At 44.5% G+C, this 18159-nt stretch overlaps 1 protein-coding gene across 1 annotated transcript in view; it reads right to left on the reverse strand.

Moving 5' to 3' along the window:
• PTGR1 (prostaglandin reductase 1) overlaps nt 1-18159 on the reverse strand; it is a 31714-nt gene that overhangs the window by 5835 nt on the left and 7720 nt on the right. Inside the window, 7 exon segments of the mRNA XM_019517045.1 lie at nt 1302-1420; nt 3182-3285; nt 12611-12780; nt 13456-13573; nt 15114-15162; nt 15165-15280; nt 17101-17160. Of these exon segments, the coding sequence (XP_019372590.1) occupies nt 1302-1420; nt 3182-3285; nt 12611-12780; nt 13456-13573; nt 15114-15162; nt 15165-15280; nt 17101-17160 (736 nt within the window).

An 18159-nucleotide genomic window follows, 5' to 3' on the forward strand; every position in this document is an offset into this window, starting at 1 on the left:
ATGGTAGCTTAAACTGTTCCTCATTGTACCTTCCTTTGCTTCCTTCCCTGTATTTTGTATTCAGATCACGTGGTATTTGATATACTGCTCTGTGCATTGCCTTTCACAGCATCTGATGAAGTGAACTCAAGTTCAGACTCTCAAAAGCATATACTATGCATCTAATTTACCTACTCTATAAGATGCAACTCAACCCTGCTTTCTGCTTGACTTCAAACTAACACCCTGTCCTGACTTAAACTGTTGCCAGATCTCTTTGACTTGCATAACCACAAATTTTAAAGCAAAGGGAAGGTGCTGGCCATGTTAGTTTGAAGCCACGCAGGAAGTAGCAAAGAGTTGTACCTTGTAGGCTAGTTCAGGCATCTATATCCTTCCTTCTCTCAATGTTTTAAAATAATAGGTTATATCTGTAGCTGGTGTATCTTAGGGTACTGAATAGTAAAATTAAGTTATATCAGTATATTGTCTAAGAATTCTGCTTTTAATGGCATGTCCACTGCTCTTTTTCCACCTGATGCCATAGTTCTTTTTGGAGTGACAGGCATTTCTAGAGCAGCCTAGAAGAACCATATTCAGGAGTGGAGTAAATATTAAAGAAATTCTACAGAGATACACTTTGTCCCTCTGCCCTAGTAATACAGCAAACCTCAAGTGTTTCTAAGTCTTGAATCACGCCCTCTACCTAAAACCATGAGGCTTGAAATAATCTTTGGGTACTTTTTGACATTTGCAGCTTTTACAGTTCAAACTTACCAGCTTTTTTTCAGTAATCATGAGGGCTAGAAACTTATCTTTCATTTAGAGTACTACATGAAGGAATTGGGCTTTCCAAGTGCCACACAGCATGAAGCTTTATACTAAGTCTCATCATTTTAAGAGGAAAGAAGAGTGTAAGAGAAATTGTATTCTCTCTAAACAGAACATTTTTATTGGCCAAAGGCTGAATCAAAGCACAGCATGGAATGTAATTTGTAATACAGTATACTTGCATGTATACTTAGGGATGTTCCTTGCTACCTACTCAGCCTCCTTTTTCAGCTGGTTTCCCATCTAGGAACCAAGCTGTATTTGACGCTTGGTTTCTTCTTCCTGGCTGCAACACATCTTAGTTGTAGAGATCCATTGTATTTTCCATGCTGACTGTGCAGCCTGGTTTGGCCCTACTCTCACCTATGCTTGAGGCATGGAAAAACAGCTTCAGACATAGTTCATCTGTTACAAAAGACAAGAGTCTTTGCACAGAAGAAAATGTCAACCTGAGCTGACAAATTGTGCTATGAGAAACCATCATCCCTTACCTCTACAACCCATTTTAACAGTGCCTTCAGACCTTCCTCACGCCTGTTGTCCCAGCGTGAGACAATAAATCCTTCCATGCAAAGCTCTTGAAAGAGCATTGGAATTTGCACATAAGGTCCTGAAAGAGAGAGGAACAAGTAAAACAACAGTGGTATTACTTCTGTTTAAAACCCAAATAAGCATGTAATAAGGAGAGGCCTTTCCAATTCAGACACTGATAAAGTGAGGTTAGTCAATGAGTAACCAACTCAAGGCTGCATGCTTGACTTATTCAGTGAGATCATTCAGTATTTGATACTAAAGGTTTTTGGTGGATTTTTTACACGGTGGCTTTAGTTTGCTTTTGCTTAGCCCTAGGGAGATTTAAGGCAAAGTTTCTTGCACAACAGCTCAAATGCTTAATCTTTTTTGAGGGCGAAAAATCTTACAAATCTTGCTTTTTAATGTGGTGTACATATATATACATATATAAACCCAAACTGTCCCCGGCAGTAAAGGGTTACATTTTCAACAGTGCCTACATGACTTGGGAGCCTTAGAAACCCAAGTCTCAGTGAAAAATGACAGGATTTGTACTCCAAGGTACTTTTGAAAGTGATGTAGGAAGCCTAATTTTCACTCCCAACTCCTACTGACTTCACTGGAGGTTTCACAGGGCAAGAAGGAATCTCCCAGGTCAGGTGGGGCCAACCTTTTTGGCAGACATGCCACAAAGTTAGCCCCATACCAGCCCTGGGTGCAACTCCAATCCCTTATCCCTGCCTGATTTGGTCTTCTGCTTTCTGCTCCCTGTCCAATCTGGTGCTGTACTGCCTGTCCCCTCCCTGATCTGCTGCGTGGCACACAGAGAGGCTGCCTGTGCCACCTGTGGTATGCAATAAAAGTAATATGGAACCATAGCATAAGCAAGGTCTACTATAACAGTTATGGGACTGATTTTATATTAGTGAAATTCCATGTCAGCTTTGAAGTATTCTAAACAAGTATTCTCAAGGTTCAATACATAACAAAGGGACACAAACAGCCATGTTTGCTCCGCTGTAACATACTGTTGGTCCTCAGCGGTGTTCTGGGGACTCAGGCAGGTTTGTGGAGCTTGTCCCACCCAAATCAACTACTCGTTCTAGTGAGTTTAAATACAAACAGTATATGGATAATAGTTTGGTATGGGTAAAACGTATCAAGCCAAGTAATCAAATCCTCATTATTAACAAAAGTTTTAATATCTGAAATACAAAGAGGTTAATCTTGAATTTATTAAGTCCTAAATTCTTAAAAGCCTCTAACAGTTGACCAACCTGTCAGGGAAAAGAACTACTTAGCTAGGTTTAAAAACTAAGTTTCAAAGAGAAAATAATTTTCTTGGTTAATCTGCAGCTAGGCCATTTAGCAAGAGCTGTAGTTCAAAGCTAAACAGCAAAGATTTTTAGCTGAACCTGCATTTTATACTCAATTACCAGGCTCAGCTTCAAAAAGCTTGCTAAATAAGGCTAGAAAATAGAAATATGCCTAATAGGTTATTTCAGTTTCATTACTAACATTAACATGAAATCTATTTTGTAGGGTTATTGGGCGTACTTTATTTGTTATCAAGCAGAAATGCCTGTTTCTAATCACCTATATAGGCTGCATTTGCCCTAAACCAGATCTAGCTGGTAAAAACCACTAAATGTTATTAAGTGACCCTGAGCCAACTACTCTTAGTCTGGCTTTCTCTTGCCTTGAACTCTTCTCACATACTATATTTTATTGCCTGCTCATGTCCAGCAGATGCGAGCAAATGCTATAATATATCATCAGTCTTAAACAGCTTAGGGCCTATTGCCCCTCCCCTCCCCTCCCGAAAAAAAAACCTGACAGACAAAAACAAGATGTATACCTTTCTGGGGCTCTTTGTCATTGTATAGAGAGATGGCTCCACACACTGCAATCCTCCCATATTTCTTCATCTGTTTGAGAGCAATGTCTGAAAACTCCACCCACCTAAAGTAGCCAGAACATATCCAGCACACAAAAAAACCACAGAAACACAGAAAATCCACATTGATCATGGAAAGACTGATTCGTTAAACACTTCAGCATGTAAAATGGACCCAGTGAGCAGATGGAGGTGATTTAGAAGCTTCTGACGGGCTAAGTTAGGTGTTTGCAAGATGAGGCTCTTGGTCAATGTTTATCATATCCTCTATTGTATTCAGTCTCCAGTGATCCTCTAAAAGCCAGGGACTGACTCAAGTGGCAAATTTCAGCTCCAGATCTTAAAGTTTCCCAAACTTAGGGAATTGGGGGTTTGGAAGTACAGGCCCAAACTGACTTCTGCAATCAGTTATGTTACAAACCCTATTTTTGGCACCCAGATTACTGCGTCATACTTTGTAGAATTATGACATAAGTCTTGCTCTGAAGGGTAAATCTAAATTAAATAAACATGTCAGAGAGAATAGGAAAGGGACTTACTGTCCAAGCAGCAAGATGAGCATCTTGGTACTAATATAATTAACTCCCATTCATAGGTTGTGTCTATATAGATCTATATCCATATATTAGTGGTGTTTAATTTTAATCATGGGAAAATGTGGATTTTGGGTTACTTTTTTAAATCCAAAAATTGGGGATTTTTTTTTAATCAGAGAAAACCAGGATTCCTGCAAGTGGCACTCTTGTGAATAACCCCAGTACACTGTTGGCTTTTTTTGGTAACAAGAGCACACTTGGCTCATATTCAGTTTATGGTCTACTGTAACCACCAGGTCCTTCTCTGCAGTGGTAGTCAGTCATTCCCCAATCTATGTTAGTGCACACAATTATTCCATCCTAAATGCAGCACTTTGCACATGCCCTTGTTGAATCTCATCTAACTGATTGTGGGCTATTTCTCCAGTCTACCCCGGTCATTCTGGATCCTAGCCTTAGGGTGTCTGCAACACCACACAACTTGGGGTCATATACAAATTTGCTAAGCTTGCATTTGATATCATAATTCAAATCACTAGTGAAGATATTAAACAACACAGGACCCAAAACAGACTCCCAGGGAACCCCACTTGATAGCTCCTCCCAACTATACATCGAGCCATTGATGACTACTTGTTCAGTATGATGACCCAACCAGTTATATATTTACCTAACGGTACTTTTGTCTAGTCTGTATTTCCTTAGCTTGTTGAAAGCAAATGTTGTGAGAAAATCTCAAAAGCCTTACTATAGTCAAGGTATACCACATCCACTTCTCTCCCCCCATCCACAGAACCTGTCACCTTGCCATAAAAGGAAATCAGGTTGGTCAGATATAACATGCTCTTGGTGAATCCATGCCATTTCTGATCACTTTGTTCTCCTCTAAGTGCTTCACAATGGCTTCCTTGAAGACCTGCTTCATGATCTTTCCAGGTACTAAGGGCAGGCTGACTGGGGCTCTAGTTCCCTGGTTCCTCCTCCTTCTCTTAAAGGTGGACCCTATACTTGCCCTTTGCCAAGACTTAACCCAACCTCCACAAGTTCTCAGCCAATTGCTCTGAAATTATCTCAGCCAATTCCTTCAGTACCCTTGGATGTATTCAATATGACTCTGCCTCCTTGATGGCATCTGTCTTCTCTAAGTAATTCCTAACCTGCTCTGCTGTTACTCTAGGCTATTTGTCTCCTTCCCTGTATTTGCTGCCAAAGATCATTTGGTACCTTCTTCGTGAAGACTGATGTAAAAATATGCATTAAATGCTTCAGCCTTTTCTGCTGTCTTCCACATTTTGTAAGAGTCTATGGTATTTCTGCTCTTCCTCTTATTTTTGACATACTTTTAGAACCACTTTTTACTGCCTTTTATGTCCCCTGCCAACTGCATCTCAAACCATGCCTTGGCCTTCTTAATCTTCTTCATGAATGCCTGTGTGAAATTAATACTGTTCTCTAGTAGTATGACCAAATTTTCACTTTTTATAAGATTCCTTCTGGAGTTCCAACTCACTGAAGAGATTGCTATCTAGCCTGGCTGGTCTCCTATTGCACTTCCCATTCTTCCATCACATCAGGATAGCTTGTTCCTGTGCCCTTAAGAGGGCATCCTTAAAGTTTAGTCAGCTTTCCTGAACTTATTTTCCCCTTAGACTTGCTTCCCAGGGGATCCTACCCACCAGTTTCTGATGTTCGGTAAAGTCTGCTTTGCTAAAGTTCAGTGCTGTTATTCTGCTGCCCTCCTTCCTTCCTACCCTTAAGATCTTGAATTCTATCATTTTGTGATAGACCTCTTCAAGATCTAGAGGTCTGTAAGGACCTCCGCAATTTCTCCATAAAAAGCTCTCTGCCCTGTCCACAATGAAGGCAACATTTGAGGAACTTGGAGACAGGTTTAAAACCACCATCCATCTGGCCTGTACTTAATCCACGGGATATCCAAGCCCTCCTTAACCAGAAGAGAATAGTTCATCCTGTTCAGCAAGATGACACCTCATCTCAGCAGAAGCAGACGTACCAGCTCCTCAAAAGTGAAGTTCAAAGGAAGATCCAGAAAATAAAAAAAATCAGTGGTAACAAGTTAAAGCCAAGGAGATCCAGCTCTATGCTGACAAACATGAAATGCATAGCTTTTTCCAGGTAACATAAAGCCATTGGTGGCCCAACTTCCTACAGTCCTACTTCCCTGCAATTGCAGGATGGCTCGATAGTCCTTAAAGACAATGAAATTATCCAAGCTAGATGGAAAGAGCACTTTAAGGCACTCCCATCAAGTCCATCAACCAGCACCCTGGAAGGGGAACCCTCACCAATCCTATTCTAGAAGAGGCCTGGGGTGCCATCAAGGAAACTAAGAACAACAAGGCTACTGAACCGGATGGCACAACTGCTGAAATCTACAAGGCTGGCAGTGAGGAACTGGTACTGAGAATGAATTTATTCTTTGAATTTGGAACAATGAAGAGGTTCCTAGGGACCTGAGGCATCCCAACATGGTGATTATATTCAAGAAAAAAGATAAGTCTGTGTGTGGGAACTATCAAGCTATTATCCCCATTTTCACAGCAGGGAAAATGCTCACTTGCAACCTTCTAAACCATCTTTTACTTCTTGCTGAGGAAGTCCTGCTGGAATCTCAGTGTGGTTTCAGACAATCCTATGGGAGCAACTCACATGATCTTTGTTGCCTGCCAGGTCCAGGAAAACTGTTGGGAACAATGTCAGAACCTGTATATGGCTTTCATTAACCCTGCCAAGACCTTTGACTGCACAATAGTGAAGCCTTGTGGAAAGTACTGGCCAAATTTGGATGAACTGAAAAGTATATCAAGGTCTTGAGGCCCTTCTATGACCATATGACTATAACCATTTTATGTAGTGGATCAGAGACAGATTTGTTTGTCATCCAAATTGGGGTCATGCAAGGGTGCATCATCACCCCAACTCTGTTTTCCACCTTTTTTGACAGTCGTCCTGGTTCTTGTTAAGGACTGCCTTCCTCCTAGAATTGACACTGAATATGGAAGGGATGGAGGGTTCTTCAGTCTGAGTCATTTTCACTGAACGACCAACGTAATCAACACTCAAAGGCCACATTGAAGGCATACATCAAAAAAAACAGATGCCGACATCAAGAGCTGGGAGGTGCTGGCTGCCAAATGACTCCAATGGCACCATAACTTCAACCATGCAGAATCTCATTTTGAGGTAAAGTGCCTTGCCCTTGAAGCAGAGAAGAGAAAGCAGAGGAAGGAAAAGGAAAGGAATCCCAGCCTGCAGACTGCTTTCTCCTGCAGAAAGAGCTACAACTTCTGTGCATGGAATCTATGGCTCAAGGATTGGACCCTTTAAGTCGTCACAAGACCCACCAATGAGCCATGGTAGAGATCATCCTTGAATCGAGGGATTGTCAAGGGATTGTTCCTTCCTACCCTTAAGATCTTAACCTCTATCATTGCAAGGTCATTGTCACCCAATTTACCTTTCACCTTCACATTTACAACCAATTCCTCCCTGGTTGTGAGCAGTAAGTCAAGCACTTCCCTCCTTTTTAGCCTCTCTACCATCTCTCTCAAAAAGTTATCCCCAACACACTCCAGGGAATTGCTGCACTGCTGTGTTCCTTTCCCAGCTGATGTCCCAATATTTAAACCCCCTATGACAACCAAGTCCTGAAATTTGGAAGCTTCCAGATGTTTAAAGAAGTCCTCATCCACCGTCTTCTCCTGATTTGGAGGCTGTTGCCAACAGCCAGCATGACATGCCCCCTGGCTGCTCTCTCCATTGAGATGAAGGTAAAAGGATGTGGCAGAGTTTGGGCACAAGAAAGGAGGCCCAGAAGATGATCAGTACTGAGATATCAACTGGTCAAAATCTTGAACATAAAGAAAAAGAGTTTGAGATGGAAGGAAAAAGGCGGCAAGAATGAGACTCAAGGAAGGAGTGACATGATCAGAACAAAGGACAGGGAAGGCAACCATGACAGTGACCTGTTGAAGGAACTGCAGAAGCAGCTGCAGTAGTTCAGATGAGAAATGAGATTAACAGGTGGGTGCGTTTTATAGACACATCTAACAAGAATTCCTTCAAGTCTGAAAATACTAGCTTGGGTTACTGGTTCTAGATGCAACTGTTACTAAAGGGTTCAACAAAGGGATTGATTCTTGCCTTTTCAGTTACACTTGCTTTTCATAGTTGTAAATGGCTATTAAACGTCCTCAAATCAGATTGCCAATATTTTGCTCTCACTTTGTATGGTTGTAAATTGCTACCCAATGTGACAGGCAGTGGAGAGAAGACCCTAAGACCAGCCAGTGTGATAGACTAGTATGAAAAGAATCAGGAATTACTGCTGATATTAGTTGCAGTCTATACCAGAGATAAAGCACTGGAATTATCATAGTTTCAAATCACTCAACAGATAAGGGAGGGATAATTATTTAAACAGTGAGAAAAAAGGGGAAAGCTAGTTTTCCACAGCATTCTCGGTATTATCAGTCTTTCCAAGCCCAGTTTTGTAATGTGCTCTGTGAAGCTTGGCAAAGTTTCATTGGCTACAACTTCTTTTTCCATTTGGTTGGCAAACATACAGGTTTTTTCCCTGTGTTTCTAAACAAAGATTTCTTCATTTTTGTTAATTTGTGTACCAGCTGCACCAGTGTCAGCTCATTTTGGAACAAAAAAAAGATTGAGAGTACTGTTCCAAAACTAAGCAATTTCCAAATGGCATTGCTCAGTGCTTCAGGAGAGCATTAAGGGTACAGGAGTTCTAGGTTTCTTTTATTCTTACCTCCATTTTCACCTTCGTGATTTTCAGTACTTGTATATCTAATTTTACAGGCTTCTCCCCCCCAACTCCTCACATTTTGATTTTGCTGTCTCGTGGCTTGCTTCCTTCTGCATTTTACAGGCTGCATGAGTGGTAGGGAAGCTATCAAGTTTTACGTTTAGTTTTGCGAAAGAGTGGAAATGTCCTGCTGCCAGAGGAATGCTGAATAGCACAGCTATTGTTCAGTAAGATAGACTTTAATAGAAACAAAGGCTACTTTTCCTAAATACTCATCCAACAGCTACTGAACAAGCCAGGAGATAAAAAGTAAAACACTGCTGACAAGAATTTAATGATGTGATGTGAGATCACATAAAAGGGAGCCTGGATTTTAAGTTAGCCAGTTTAGATGCACACAATAACTTGACTTGTCCTGGCTAGAGCTTTAGAAGTTACTAGTTTATGATGCTAAAATGATCTAGCTCCCATGGCCTAACACACTTTACAATCCTACTCTAGACAAAGCCCGAGTGGCTGGAACGAGCTAAAACAGAATCACCACTAATGAGATCTTGGAATTTGTGATTATTGTCCTTCTCTGTCCCACCAAAGAAAGGGAAACATCTAAGATACCACTTCAGGCTGGTGGAGGGGGAAGGGAAAGAGATAAGTCTTTAGCTCATGTAAACCAGCAGAGCATTGCTGAACTGAATGCATCTACAGCCATTTACTTTATCTAATCATCAGACCCGGACTGAATTCTGTAATTATCTTCTGGGATGAAGCCACAGTCCTTATAAATAAGGATTTGTTATTGCTCACATTTTAGGGACTCTGTCATGTGGCCTAGGGAAGGGGAAGTGGAATGTGACAGCAATAGCTGAACCATTTCTCCTTAGCATGTTGAGTGGTGCCAAAATAAAAAAGGAGATGGATGGGAAAGTGAGTAAGAAACTCTTTAAAGCGCAACTAACTGCCATGGATTCTGTGAGTTCACTGTTTATCCTGGGAAAAGGTCAGACCCTCATTTTCTTAAGAAAGGCAGCCTTTGCAGAGGCTGAGGGAGGCAGTAACATTGAGGGAGAAAAAGGAGGCATGGAATCTGCATTTTCAAGTCAGCTGATACTGGGAGAAATATTTTAAACACTCATTCACTTATTTAAGAGTTTCACATAGGTTTTTGTAGTAAAATTAATGGTATTTTGATTTTTTGAGATAATAGATTGCTATTTGGTTCTTTTTTTTCTTGCCTTGCTCTATCAGTGTATACCATGGTACTACATGCTAGCCAAGGGTGGGTAAAATATGGCCTATAGACCAGATATGGCCCACCAGGCCATTCTATCCCTTCACAGGGCCCCCCAAAAATTTAGAAAATTAATATTTATCTGCTCCTGGCTGCCTGTCAAAGATGACAGGGGCAGTAGGACCCAGGGGAAGCCACGGCAGACTTCTGCAACAGCAAGGCCTCCTGGCCCTGCCCCCCACAGCTGGAAACCCTTGCCTAGCAGGGGTTCTGGCCTGGGACCATGGGGCTGTTTGTGTCTCCCTGTGCCAAAGCATGGAAATTCAGGTAAGGGCAGGGGGGAGGGGGTGGGGAGCAAGGGAGGAATGGGGGTGATCGCTCCAGTCCTCAGGGCCGGGCCGTCTCCTGCTGAGTCCTGCAGTCTGACCATGCAGCCAGGAGCTGTGGGGTGCAGAGCAGCTGGCGGGCAGGTAGGAAAGTGGGCAAAGCACCGGTGGGGCTGGCGGGGAGTGAAAGCGAGCAGGTGTGTGGGAGCACAGGGCCTGCACCAGTGTCTCAGGGCCAGCACTGGCGGGGCCCAGAGTAGGGCGGAAGGAGTGTGAGATGCGGGCTGGCAGGGGTCTGTGGAGCTGGGTTGGGCTGCAGCAGCAGAGAGAGAGAGAGAGAGGGGAGCCTGCCTGGCTTCATAGAGCCCCTGCTGGACGGGACCCCATGCTCCTGCTGCCCTGCTATGGGCCCCACTGGCGCTGGCCCCAGGACACCAGTGTGGGCCCCGTACTCCCATCTGGTTGTCACTGGCTCCTGTTCACACTCAGTCCCAGTCCCACTCACCCCAGCCCCTCAGTACAGGCGAGGACAAGCACATGCAGCCCCGACCCTGCATGGCCATGCTTGCCCACCTGGGCCAAGCAGCGGCAGCACAGGACAAACTGCTGCTCAGCATGGGGGAAAAGCAGCCCCTTCCCCTCCCCGTGGCTGGCACTTCCTGGTCCTGGTGCAGCTGCCCAGAGCCCACGCAGAGTGTTCTGTGCATCTGCTGCATCACTGCTGCCTCTGGGCTGTCTCACAGGGCAGCAGTGGCAGCAGAGAGCAGGCACAGGCAGCACTGTATGGGCTCTAAGCGGCTGAACCAGGGAGTGCTGGCAGTAGGAAGGGGAGGGGCCGCTTTTCCCCTGTGCTGAGCAGCAGTATGTTCCACACTGCCGCTGCTCAGCCTGGGCAGCAGCAGCAGCTGGGCAGAAACTGCTGCTCGGAGTAGAGAAAACCACCCCCCCACCTCGCCGCCAGGGGGCGTTGTTTGCTGCAGCAGTCCAGAGCCCACACCACACTAGGCTGCAGTGTAACTCCTTCATTGCCACTTGTGAGCTGCCAAACGCAGCTGCTGCACACAGCGGGGGGAGGCTCTTTTCTCCCATGCTAAGGAGCAGTTTGTCCTGCACCACCGCTGCTCAGCCCAGACGGGCAAGCATGGGGTGTTTGGGGTTGGGACTGCATGCACTTTTCCCCGTTTGTACTGCTGGGCTGGTGCAGGGGGGACTGGAAGTGAGCAGGTGCGTAGGAGCCAGTGACAGCCAGATGGGAGCACAGGGCCCACGCCGGTGTCCCGGGGCCAGCACTGGCTGGGCCCAGAGCAGGGTGGCAGGGGCTCTACGGAGCTGGGCCAGCTCCTCTCTCTCCCTGCTGGTGCAGCCCAGCCTGGCTCCATAGACCCCTGCCTGCCCATGCCCTGTGCTCCTGCCACCTCACTCTGGGCCCCACCAGTGCTGGCCCTGGGACACTGGCGCGGACCCCATGATCCTGCACACCCACTTGCTTCCACTCTTACCTGTCCCTGCCACCGCTCTCCCCATTTTCCTGCCTACCCGCCAGCCACTCTGCACCATGTGGCTCCCATACCCACAATACCATGCTCACACATCCCTACAAACCCCCATACCCATCCACCCACAGCTCCCCACATACCCTACACCCCACACAATATACTAGTAAGACTGCATTTTGAGCTATTATGCAGTCACTTCTACACATACAGCACAAACGCACACAAATCAGGACAAAAATATTTTTTTAAATTAATATATATTATTATGGGTGTTTGCTTTTTATTATATAATTTGGGTTTTTTTCCCTAAGATGACAAACCCTGTTCCCCAAAGGAGTACTTCCAGGGGAAGGGGAAGGACTTCCAGTGGCAAAGGTCAGAGGTTAGGAGCTTGACTTCCAGTCCCAAGATGGCGACCAGGGGGCGGCGCTACCCATGTGGCCCTCAACAGCTTGCCAAAACTTGGTAAGCAACTGTCCACCCAAAATAACTGCCTGCCCCTGTGCAGGGCAGTAAACAGACATGGTAAGGGACAAACCCTGCCTCAAAATGCATAGTCTGAATGGGCAAGATAGACAAAGGGGCACAGGAGAAAGGTAGGGGGAGTACTGCTCCAGACCAGGTATCAAGACATCAAGAGGGGAAGCCATTTGCCCGTGGCTGCACAGGAAGTCTGCAGCACAACCAGGAATAAAACTTCAGGATACCAAGTTAGAGCCCAAGACATCCTATTCCCACAGTGCCCCCATGATCAGTCATGGACAGTCCAGCTCCTCTCCCCCTCCTCCAAACAGGGAAAAGTAAGAATGACTGTAAAAATCAACTCCTTTTTCAGGAAGCTCCCAAGCCAGCACCTTTGGCTCGTGAAAGAGAGATGTGAACAGGAGGTCTGAAAGAGGGGGCTTAGGAACAGAGGGTCTCTAAGGGGACTGGTTCTCAGAGAGCCTCTCTATGGTGCTCCTGCTACACCTGAGAAGTGAAATCAGTGGCAGAAAGCTGCTCATTTGCCCCCTCCCCCTACCCATTTGAGCTTACATTATCAAAGTAGCAGTCATAGCCACTGGGGGAGGCCTTCCGAAGGGCTTCTTCCAAGGATCCTACAGTCTTATAATTAAAAGCTTCGTCAAAGCCAATTTGTTTCAGATATGCAACCTTTTTATCTGAGCCAGCACAGCCAACTACTGTGCAACCCTGTCAGAAAAGAAAATATACCTTAGCCCATGTGTGACTTCAGCATACAAATCTATGTATAAATAGACATTACATTGCCTCCAGGTAGTGGGGATGTAAAAACCCATGCCTCTCCTTGTTTCAGACAGCTTTTGAATGCTGCAGGGTCCTATTCCCACCTCCTCCCCCTCCCAGCCCCCAATCTGGGGACCACTGCTCTGAACCACCCCATACAAGTTAGCAGTTTGGGTTCCTATCTGTTCCCTGATTCTCTGTTCTTCCCATATCACATCACAGATGGGAGGAGAGCACATGCTGCACCCCTGGCAAAGGATATACAGTCCATCCAGGTCCCTGGGTAGATGCTTATGTAGTCAGTTGGCAGACAAGGTTCTTTGGGTGAATCTGATATCTTTTATTGGACCAACTTAAATAGTTGGAAAACAATTATTAATCAAGCTATGTAGTCAGTTTACACTGAGCTCAATGCTGCCATAGTTTCTTACTGGTACCCAAGCTAGCTAATGTATGTCTACACCTCAATCCCGAGGTATGACTGCAACTCAGATAGGTATTGCAATGTAGCGAGACCCAAAGAGACATCTCATCCCCCTACTCTTATGCGTTTCTGCCTCTTCACCCCTTCCCTAATTTGGCCATCTGTGGTATTAATTATGAACAATTAAAGCCACTTACTCCAATTTTAGCAAGTTGTCCCACAACTGTGCCCACAGCCCCTGCTGCTGAATTAACCAGCAATATGTCTCCTGGCTTTATCCTGCAGATCTCGAACAGGCCAAAGTATGCAGTGAGGCTGTGAGAAAAAGAAACCATATGCCATGTGGATTAGTAGAGTGGTGACAAACACAAAGGTGTAATGTGGGGATAATTAATTCTTTCAAAGGTTCATCTTCCCCATTCTGTAAGAAGTATTAAAGTACTTGTTAAAATAGCTTGTGTTTTTTAATTAAAGGGCTTCTAATCTTGTAAGCATATTTGCTGGATTTACAAAGACATAATTTTTCCTGGAAAAGCAATTCACCCTTACCTCTGTGAGGACAGCCAGATTTCAGAATCCTCATTTCTCTTGTAACAGTTAATGGAGCTAATTCTCCCCTTAATTCCTGCAAATTCTGATCTCAGTAACACGATGAAAAACCAGAGTAGCTCCTTTGCTTTAACTTAATTACTTTCCTTTATACTAGTGAAGTAATCTTAGACTTAGATCTAACAGCGTTAGTTGTATCCTGTAAGGGAAAAATCAGGCCCAGGGTGGCTACCAGCATCTCTCTGCTTCAGGCATCTTCAGGTTCAGCAAATTACAGCATTGACATGTAACCATTTGGGGTATTCTTTTGGTTAAAAGTAGCCTGGAAATGCAAGGGACTGGACTCCATGGCCCAGGAGGCCCCTCCCAGTCCTATGTTACAATGTTCACCTTCAGCTTTGACTGACAAGGGAAGCTTTTCCAGGTACAAATTACATTTCAAAGTAAGCAAGTCTGCATGCCTAGCATGTAAGCCAGATGGCACCTTCTCTGCCATGCACAAATAGGTCCTGGGTAGCAAACTACTCCTAACATTACAAGCAGGCTTCCATTGGAGACAGCGGTTCACATATTCAGGTCCTCAGAACTTCACCCCAAGATCTTTCTTTGAGCTCAAATTTCCCAAACAGATTCAGCATAAAGGCTGATCTGTTTGTAATCTAAACTTAAACTGCCCCCATGTGGGAAAAATACACATCTTGCTTGCTTTTAAAATAGTTTTTGGAAACTTTTGTTTTGCACTAATAACCAAGTTGAAAGCTTGGATGGTGCTCAATAAGGCATCATCTTGCTCAAAAAAAGAATGGGAGAAAAGTGAAAAAAAAACAGTTGTGTTTTTTGTTGCCTGGTCGTTGTGTAAGTGGCATGGCCTGTCTCCTGCCTCTAGAGCAGGGGTGCTGCTAATGTGGATTTCTCTGAGAGTTACTCTGTAATTGTTTTTGGGTCTGCTCAGTCCACCTACCTTTGAAGTCTGCAGGAGCCTTTCTACTAACTTCAGTGTATATTGAACTGAGTCTTTGATCTTCTTTTTATTTCCAGCCTCTTAGCAGCTCATAACCCTGTTCCTGAAACAGATGGCTGAAATAAGACTGCACTCTACAATGTGGGTAGAACAGTTTCAAATGAGGATGTAGATAAAATTTAAAAAATCCTCTCATCCGGAGGATAGAACAAAATTCAACCCCTTTTCAAGGCAAGGACCATCTCAGAGTATGCACTGGTTCAACTCAAGTATTGTGAAGTGACGCTGACAATCCCCCATGCAGCAAAGTTCAGCTGCCCTCTGTCAGTGTGCCCTGTAACTCACCCTGGCATACCAATAGTCCCAAGAGCCAAAGATATGGGGAGTGTCTCTGCCAGGGAGAAGGCAGCAGCTGCAGGTCTTTCCCATTAGAAATGAAGTGGGTTGTCCAGCCTGCATTAGCCACAGCAAATTTCCCTATATGGTAGGTGGGATTCTTGCTTTCCACAATCCTACAAAAACAAAAAAAATCACATATCACAAGTGTATCCTTTTATTGGGCACCAACAGGCACTCCCCCTGCCTTCCTTTACCCTAGTTGTATTAAATTTTTACATAAGTATAAGTTGCACCATATGGGTATTAGGAGGAAATGCTCTGTGGAGTTGGATTTAACTCATAACTGCCTACATTGTAGGTTTCTTGCACCTTTTTCTGAAACAGCTGGTAGTGGTCACCATCACTGGAAGGACATCTGGTTAAATGAACCATGGGTCTTATCCATTATGGCAATTCCTCTGTTCTGAATATACTGTATTTTCTCAGATACAACACACTCCAGAATATAATACACACAATTGTGTTTGAAAGGTTGAATGAAGGAAAAAAAAAAAGACTTTTCCAGAGTTACAGCTGCATAGAGTAGTGGCAGAACCTAATCTTCAGCTGATTCACCCTCCTTTTCCTGCTTAACTAAAGCTGTAATGCTAGCCATTGCTAAAGACTGCTGTCCATGGATGGGCCTATGATTTTGAAAAGTTAAAGAGTCTTTGTGGTTGTTAAATAGGAAGAGAGCGACCAGAAGCAGGTAGCAGACAGGAAAACTGCCTGAAGAAAAGTAAGCTTGATTAGTGGAACAAGGCCATTAAAAAGGAGAAATGATTGTTAACACCTTAGGTGCCTGAATAGTAATGCAACTGCACTGTGGAACAGGAATCAAAGCAGGGCGCTTGTGTTTTGGGCAGAAAATCAGTTTCCCCACTTAATATATGGCTGCCAATTTGGGGGGGGGAAGTGTGTCTAGTATAAGAGAAAATATGGTATGTTAGAAAAGCTCCTAAAGATCAGGTGAAATGAATAGTTCCCTATTCAGAAAACAGGTCCTCATTCAAATGCTGAAGACATTTCACTCCATGGGGCTGTGGAGCTGCTTGGAGCACAGCCCAGTGGCTGGAGGTAGAGAGAGCCAGAGCTGTACTCCAATCGGCTCCGCCAGCCCCATGGAGCTTAGCCTGGCAGCGAGAGGCAGGCAGAGCCAGGACTGCACTTCGCCTCCTGTCACCGGGCTGAGCTCCATGGGGCTGCACCAGGCCGGATGACAGGAGGCTGCCACTGCTGCCTGGGGCCAGCGGCAGCATCAGCCTTCCCCAGCACTGGGTGAGGGCTGTGCCCAGCACCAGTTCCAAGTAGCAGCAGCAGCCTCCTGTCATCCAGTGCAGATCCGGGGGCCTTCACCCCTGGGATGAGTCCGGCACAGCCCCAAAGCCCTCCTGGGGCTGTGGGCTCCTGGATCTGCATGCTGGATGACAGGAGGCTGCCGCTGCCAGCAAGTGTCACCACTTTTGCTTTTTGAAGTTTGAGGTGCAGTTTCCAAGAAACCTCTGCACCTACCTCTTTGAAACTTGGCAGGCTTCATGCCCTCAGAAGGCGCTAACATCCCTGCAATTTTCATCCAAATCAGGCAAGAAATAACAACGTTTTAGGCATTTTCATGATTTCCCACTATAGCCTATGGGTGAAACATCGAAACGTGTGGAAACAGTGAAACAGTTTCAATGAAACGAAATGGGACAGCTCTTTGAAACAAAGTGAAATGACAAAACGAAACACTGTCCCTTCAAAATGGTGAAATGGACGTTGAAACGAAATGATGGTGTTTTGCACAGCCCTATTACGAAGGTAAGGAGTGCACAATCAGACTTAAGCGACCTCTAAGCAGTAGTGGGAAAAGGTAATGTAAGCTACAAGCAACCATTTCTAGGCCTTCAAGTCTCCTGTGCAAAAGGATAATAAATTAGGAAAAAATGAAGCAACAAACCAATTAAGACCTTACCTAGCAACTTGACTGCCCGTCATTTTGTCCCCTTCCTTCAAGGACGTCTGACTGTAAGGCCTAAAACAGACCAAATGGAGATACAGCATTATAGTAAGTGCCTGAAAGGATACTCTACACTCACTACAGTATATTACCCACTTCCTGGCTAAGACATGGTGCATCAAAGGCCCCACTCCGCAGAGAGAACAATTAGGGTGTCATTTGAAACAAGACACAATAATGAAAATGTTCTTGCTCTCTCACGCAACTACTATACTGGAATAACCAGTTACAGAAGGGTAGCCCCAGGCAGTTACAAGGTTAAACTGCAATTAAAGAACACATTTAAAGCTGTCAAGGTAATGCTGATTCTCAGAAGAACTGAATTCATTTCCTGAGTCTACAAGTGTCCTTTGTGACCTCTATATCTTAATGCCCCATTAATACCATGGGGATAACAATACTACCTTTCTCTCACCTGTCACCTGTCTACTTAGATTACTAACCCTTTAGGCCAGGGGTTGTCCTTGCTGAGTACATAAGCAACACCTGACATAAGGGTGTCTTGATTTCAGCTGAGGCTGCATGGTTCTATTAGAATGTGCTAGAGTTAGAACTTGCAGACCACTGGGCACATCTACATGTTCATTAATGCACCTTAGATACTACGTATTTAGGTTACTACTTGCTTAATAAAGTACTAACTGAATGCGCAATAACTAGAGTTACTGCACAGCAACACCAACGTACAGTTATTTTGTAACGCTTACTGTGGATTAGCCTAAAAGCACTGCACAGTAGGCTATTAGCACAGTTTTTAACCACCATGCTACCGCGCAGGGTATTAGGCGTATGTGCAGTGAACATCTCGTGTAGAAATGTGAACCATGTTCAGTCCTGCATTCCCAAACTCTGTTAGAGCCCAGCGAAATTCCAGAGCTGTAGCATGGTTGTCTAGCCTACTCAGCATGACTGAACTGTGTTCCAGCTCTATGTTGTAGAAATTGAGGGATGCTGTATTGTCACTAGGTTCATCAGTATGAAAGCTGTTGCAGAGTAGTGAAGACACAAATAGGG

Source organism: Gavialis gangeticus, unplaced genomic scaffold, assembly GCF_001723915.1.
Source record: "Gavialis gangeticus isolate Ggan-Ray unplaced genomic scaffold, GavGan_comp1, whole genome shotgun sequence".
NCBI lineage: Eukaryota > Metazoa > Chordata > Crocodylia > Gavialidae > Gavialis > Gavialis gangeticus.